General features: G+C 41.5%; 1 protein-coding gene across 3 annotated transcripts in view; it reads right to left on the bottom strand.

Moving 5' to 3' along the window:
- adamts6 (ADAM metallopeptidase with thrombospondin type 1 motif, 6) overlaps positions 1-7082 on the bottom strand; it is a 62552-nt gene that overhangs the window by 28522 nt on the left and 26948 nt on the right. For 2 of the 3 annotated variants that reach the window (XM_032539289.1, XM_032539287.1), the window contains exons 11-12: positions 6371-6512; positions 1096-1203 (exon numbers count right to left, since the gene is read on the bottom strand). In XM_032539289.1, coding sequence (XP_032395180.1) covers positions 1096-1203; positions 6371-6512 — 250 coding nt within the window. The remainder of the gene's footprint in view (positions 1-1095; positions 1204-6370; positions 6513-7082) is intronic. The other variant, XM_032539288.1, reaches the window with a different exon arrangement.

Below are 7082 nucleotides of genomic sequence, written 5' to 3'. Positions count from 1 at the left end.
GTGTGTGTGTGTGTGTGTGTGTGTGTGTATTGCATGAGTGTACATTTAGGGAACGGTTCCCCTTCCGAGTGGAATAGATGCCAGTCGAGGCAGTGAGGTTCATTTCTGCATACAGAGGAGGGTATTAAAGTGCTCATTTCACATCACCAGGTACTGACCTTAATATGTGAGCAATGGTTAAAGGGCCAGTTCACCCACTTCACAGTTTTCTCACTTAGCTCCGCGGTAGTCATGCAGAAAGTTTTGGTAGCATGGAATGTTACATCAACAGCAACATATTTCCTAAAACAAAGTCCCAGTTTCTCTGGATGATGTACAGAGGGATCTCTCAAGATATTTAATTTGGAATGTTTCTTTGGTAGAAAGTGGTGCTGCTGAAAAGTGTTTACAGCAACGTCTGTGGATTATCCGACACAAATGCTCAATCAAAGCCGCCCAAAATTAATTATTTTAATGGGAACACTATTAGTGGATTTGCTCACGGGAAAAAAAAATCTAATGCCCCTGTGTCATCTGTCTATATGTATTTACTTTTTTACATATTAAAATCCTTCTCTTTTCTCTTTCTGTAAAACATTTACAAATAATTCCAACTGTCATTATACTTGCAAAACTCTATGTGGGACCCGGGGTCGGGGGTGCAAATGTAAGAAAATAAGCGCTTTGTTTTTATGTTTTTTAAAACTTTTCCTGTGGAATCAATAAAAACATTTAATAAAAATATAACAATATTTTTGATGACTCATCTTGCACGCTGGGATGTGTTTAGAGTGTATGCAATCCAATGTGATGTGTAGCATTCCTCATATTTAAGAGAACATGACATGTTAGCTGGTGGCTTTGTAGTAGCTAGCAGAGATATCATGGGTCAGAGGTGTGTGTCTGTTGAGAAAAAATGTGTTTACATTTTTAAAGGTTGAGATCTTTATTAATTTCTCCCACATCCTCCTCCTGATCTAACAAGGTGGGCAAGGGACATCTTAAAACCTCACTTATTCAAAGACACCACTCGGATTAAGTGAGAAAATGTGTTTTCTTTTTGGTAATTTGGGTGAATCTTTAAATGTATATTGTGAGAAATATGGGTTGACTTACCCCTTTGTCAATGCTGCCAGTCTGGCACAGGGTCCCCTCGGCAGCAGGGATACTGTTGGTTACACAGCGGTTGCTTTTGCTAAGGCACCAGAGCTCTCTACACACTTCCTAGGAAAGAAGGCCAAAGCAAGTTGGTCAGAATAAATCAATTCAGCAGACTGGGGGATGGATCACTGATTAAGTGTGAGGATGATTTATCAGAAGCCTGTGGTGGTATTTTCCTCCTAGTGTTTTTTCTTCTCCACTCTGACAGGGAAAAACGAACACATGGAAACTCATCTATAAATCTGCATGATTCCAGATCAAATCAGAGGATGAGAGGAGTTGATGAGACCACATCGAGGCTGCTGAGAGGCATCTAACTTCGAGAGCCCATATGCTTTGGATCATCAGTGCATCTTGAGCAATACCAAGGGGTCATCGGGTGCTGTTAATGTTCTCTTATGAGAAATGAAGACTCAGCTGGATCAACATCGTGAACGTTTGCTCACGTTCACCTCAGGACCACATGGGACCGTGACATCAGTTCAAGAAATCCAATTTCTGCTTCTTAGGGGAAATCAAGAGTGAGCAATAGGCCTCCCAAGTCTTAGATAAAGACGACTTGTAGGCCTAACAAATATCTTTAGTATTACTGAGCGGTCTGAATAAACATCTCCGTCTTCTTCTCCTCCTCCTCGCTCTTTAACTCGGGACTATAAAGAGAATCTATTTAGATTACTAAAGGAAGGGAGTCTGTGTGAGAGAGATAGTGGGTAGACAGCACTAAGTTGCCCCCAAATAAATTAAACCATAAAGTGAACACATGTTACAAGGACAGCTCTGCACAACCTTGCATTAGATTTCCCATTAAACCAAGCTGGGTAGCCCCGCGTCTCCACTTCAAAGGCTTTTACAGGACAATTGTGTACGGCAGAAGAGCAGGCCCATGAAAAAGAGTTATGGTCCGGCGCATAGATTGTGACCCCTGGGGTCAGTAAATATGCCACGGCCCCGCAGCTCCTTGAGCCTATCCAGATTAAATAAAGAGGCAAACTGCCACTCTCTGGTTGCAACGGCTCCCCTCTGCCAGCTGGTTTCAATAAGCCGCTCCGCTGCTCCATTCACCATCTCGGACCCCCCTAAAAGGTCAGCGGCACGGGCTTTAATGAACATGGATGTGGGCCTGATGGATTTACGCAATGAGAGAACAAGCCGGCAATTAAAAAAAAAAAAAGGGCAAGGGCGCTCGGTAAGGGCCTTGCTAATATAGCCGTCAAAGGTTGTTTGTTTTCATACCCTCGGCTTCCTGTGTCATGGTGTCCGTGTTGGTAGCTTTGAGGCACAGACTCACTGCAAAAGTGGGAACGAAACCAAATAATTGACTTCCTCTCGAGGTCTGTGTTACTTTACCTACCTCTGACGCAGTCTCACGCTGTGATTTAAAGTCTGTGAGGCACCCGCGGTTCCTTAAGAGTGTTGAATATAGTTGAACCATGTAAAGGTGTCATCGGCCATATTTAGTGAAATATTGCTCCACATCCGGAGTTCACAACCTCTTTTGGTAATGACTCCTAAACACAAAGCAATAGTTGTGAGCCATTGAAGATTTATTTTCCCTCCTTAGATTATTTGAATTGACTTGATTTAATCCAACGTTGCCAGATTTGAGTTAAACCAAAAATCATCCAATCAGAACCTCACCCAACCATCATTAAAGTAGACTAATTATCTCCACCAAGTCTTTTAAAGCCAATTTGCCATTTACATAAACACGGTATTGTTTATATACTTAATCTTTCTCCCTTTTTGTTGTGTTATATTGTCTTCTTGTATATATAATGTGTTATTAGCCTGTTTTTGTGTTATTGTATTTTTTTTTAAAATCATAGTTTTTATCATAGAGATGCAACAAGAAGAAGAATAGCAAAAACAGAACTTAGTGTGTAAGCATGCTAACATTAGTTATTTAGCATTAAATACAAAGTACAGCTAAGGTTGATGGGAATGTCAGTACCTTTGCAGGTATTTGGTCATATACCATAGGTGTGGTTGTGGTTTTGAGTTTCTGTTATTTTATTGTTTTTTTGTTGTGGTCCGTGTTTCCTCCCTTGTCTTGTCTAGTTATACTTCCTGTCTCGTGTTTTCCTGCCCCGCCCTGATGTGTTTCACCTGCTGTATCACCTGCCCCAAACCATATAAAACTATCAAGTACTTACCAAGAAAGAACCAAAAATTAGAGAAAAGTATGAAAAATAAACCTCATTTTATGCATCAAAATTTAGTTAGTCCTACCCCAATAATCATCTCGTGACCCTTAGTAGGGTACGAAGCCCCCATGCTCTACTGTGTTAAACCCAGTTGAATGGGACACAGCAGGCCATGTTTGGTTTCCATCCTGTCCTAAAGATGAATGAATGTGGTGCAGATTTGTGGCCAGAACGTTGGAGTCCTCTGTGGTTGAAAACATAAATCAGTGTGTTATCTAACGGTCTAAACCAAACATGCTTTAGTGAAATAGTAAAACTACAATATGACATTATTTATTGTGATATTAGAGATAAACTAAGATATGCGTCCCTTCCTTTCCCATCACTGTTTTCATTTGCAGAACAAAATGATCAAAAAATACAACAAATACTCATCCAAATGTGGAAAAGTTCAACAGCCTTGGCTTCAGAAACCAGACACTTCCACTCATTAGACCTTTTATCCATTTCTGTGGTCTGTCCTGTAAGCCGTCGCAGAGGGCATCTCTTTCCCAGATGGCTGTGTGAAACAGATCTGATTGTCAGATGAAAAAAAAAACCCTCCAATCTAGCGCTTTTGAATCCGTGGTGGAATCCAATCTGCTTATAAATGTGTCTTTCATGCTGATCTAAAAACCACAATTATGAGCTTAGCAGCCAAAATAACAGGGCTTGATTTGGGGCCTGTTATAATCTGCTGTCTTTCAATGAAATGAAATAACTCTATGATCTCAGCTAATCTCTGTCTCCCTTTTTTTTTTCAATATTTACATCACGCAAAACAATATCAGGGTATTGTTCATTCAATCTTTGAAGATTCTTTCAACCCCTCTTTTAACCGTGTGGTTGTTCCTTGTCTTTCACTGCCTGTGTCACTTTATGTACTGAGGTTTTCTCATTACTCTGGCAGGGGGCGGGTGAACCATTATTAATCATTACCATTACAGACTTTAAGATGAGGGCAGTGTTGACTTCAATCCTTCATCTCTGTCTGAGATGTTTATAGATCAAAAAGAAGAATAGGGCAGCGTGTGGAAAGACACCTCTGAACCAGCGCTAGTCGTCATACAACAATAAAACAATTATATTCCTCACGTTTATGAAAAGAACTGTAATCATTCCAGTAAAGACTGAATGAGCTGTAGCTGTACATCAACACCTCTTAGACCTTTACCAGAAATTGAAATGGAGCTTCAGTTCGCTTCAGTTTTTGCATTTGGACTGAACTTATGTAGCACTTTTACACAACAGCTTTTACACCGCTTTTATCCATTTTTAAAGCAGTTTTATCCAAAGTGCTTTACAGGTTGCCACAATCAAGGTGGAGTGACAAGCAGGATGTCACAGAGAGAGAGGGGAGACGCGATATCATTTAAACACACATTTTCAGACATTCATGGTGGTGCATTCAGTTGTTCACATCAAAGATGACAAAAAATGGTTGTATAGAAAAAAAGATAAAGAAAGCTAGAGAGAGGAGTTTAAACCTGGGCTCCTCTAACACCTCTACACATCTGACCGATCCCGCGGAAAATGACCGTGGATGTCTGACTGTTTTGTTTGTAGAAAGTTATAGAAATGGCTGACTTTATAAAGAAAGCTATTCGACCATCAGACATGCAGTTCTGACCGGGTATACTGGCCCCTTATTTGGAGGAGGTCCAGATGGAAATTAAAAGTTGGTCTGAATTGTCTAATGTCCCTTTCACACATGCACTGCAATCCTGAAGTTATCTAACCTGTTATCCTGAGGAGCTGTATGTGAGAACACAAATGTCCGAATCAGTTGGGCCGGACATTAAACAGACTTTACCCTGCAAGCTCCAGAGTACAAAGTCTGTGCAATGTCCGACTGAGCCCATGTGTGAATAGAGTAGATCGCTGTCTGGCCATCGGCCATTTTAAAATTCCTTAAAGGACAACTCCGGCGCAAAATGAACCTAGTGGTTAATAACATACTTGTACCGAGTCAATCATTCTCTGGGATCTGTTTTCATTCTAATCTAATGTGTCTCTACCTTGATCCCAGCCACCGCAAACCAGTGAATAGCTGCTAACGTTAGCATTCAAGGGTAAGCATAGGGTAAATCGCTATTTTATACCTCTAAAAAGGCTCAAAATAGCACCACACTTCCACAGTAGCATAATGAGGATCCCTACATGTAAACCAAAGCCTTGAGGACTTTGGAAGTGTCCAGGCAGTTTATTAAAAAGACAGTTTATAAAGACATTACCTTTGGGTAAACAGGCAGACGCCGTCTTGTAAAACAGACATGTCGAACCACGAAAGCTGTGTTTGAGCTATGTCACTGGTCACTGGTTGACAAGGCGCTCGTCGTGTGTCGTTCGACTGGCCATGACTGTTTTCCAAGATGGCGCCCTTACAAAGTTCTCCATGCTTATGACAGTTATCCCAGAGAATGGTCAACTTGGTCGGTACACATGTGTTATTAACTCCGAGGTTCATTTTGCACCGGAATTGTCCTTTAAAGCCAAGGAGACGTTGTCAAAGTCTGACCAAGCGTCCAAAGCCCAATTTCATTCAATTTTATTCAGTTTAACTATCACGTATGAGAAAGAAATGAAGTACATCGGCAGGAAATATTTGCCAAAACGGAACAAGTATCAAATTTGTTGCAGGTTAATTTTCTGTCGATCAGTTAATCCTTGAAGGTCTTTGGGTTCTAAAACAGATGACTGGACGTCTACTCTCAATGGACATTAAAGATCCTGACACCACGGAAAAGAAGGAGATCAGCTGACTGCAACAGTGTGTGCATGAGGTCTGTGAGTTTCGGGTTGTTGCTGCTAAAAAGAACACAATTTTATTTGTGTTCATATCCAAATATTATACTTGTTTCCATCCCTGCGGTCCACTCTCCTTCCCAAGTAAAGTCCAGTCCTGTGTGGGCAATGCTACTGTGAAAATGTACGGTTGCGAACTTATAAAACTAGAGTTTGACGGGCTTCTCTAGTTAAAAAACATTTAACAGGGGCCCCTTTGGGTCAGTGGGAACAGGACAAGATGAAAGATGCTGGTTTCTTACCCCATACTTGCATTGGCGTGAGGAGGTTCCATACTGAAAGCGACACTGCTCGTCTGCATCGTACACCTGCCCCGGGGCCACTGTTGGGTACAGGAAGTCTCGTTTCAGAGGTTCATTGTCCAGACACGTCCCCCGACCTGAGCTGTCAAAAACACAAACCTACAATAGGATTGTTTCTTACACAAAGAAACTTGTCTTCACTTGGCTGATGGCAGAGTTAGAAATGCCAAGACTGGATGATTAAAGTCTCCGCCCCCCACACACCCCCCACACCCCTTTTCTCTTTAAGACATTGAGTGGTGTTGTTTGTCTCATCTTATTTTACCACCAAAACAACCATTGTAGGAAGCTTGTCAGAGATCTCAAATGACATGTAGTTTAATGCTGATATCACACATCAACGCCTCCTCATCAAAGGGGGTGTTGAAGCACAAACGGAGAGATTTTTACCAGAGGCTGAGAGGGCCGAGTCTCTTAAAAGAGAAGCTCTGTGCTCCCTTATTCTGTATGTCCCTGCTTAAACTGAATCCACAGAGGAGCCAATACAACAACAGAGCAGGGAAAGGAAGAGAAAAATCTGGAGTGAGCTGTGGGTCATTTGTCCAGGCCTAGGATTATGTTTAGTCTGTTTTGTCAGATAGAAATATGCGTGCTCACAAAGGAAGAAAACACACGCAGGGGCACACACACACACACACACACACACGCACAC

The sequence above is a fragment of the Etheostoma spectabile genome, chromosome 16 (assembly GCF_008692095.1).
Source record: "Etheostoma spectabile isolate EspeVRDwgs_2016 chromosome 16, UIUC_Espe_1.0, whole genome shotgun sequence".
Taxonomy (NCBI): Eukaryota; Metazoa; Chordata; class Actinopteri; order Perciformes; family Percidae; genus Etheostoma; species Etheostoma spectabile.
This window is presented reverse-complemented; position numbering and strand designations above follow the sequence as displayed.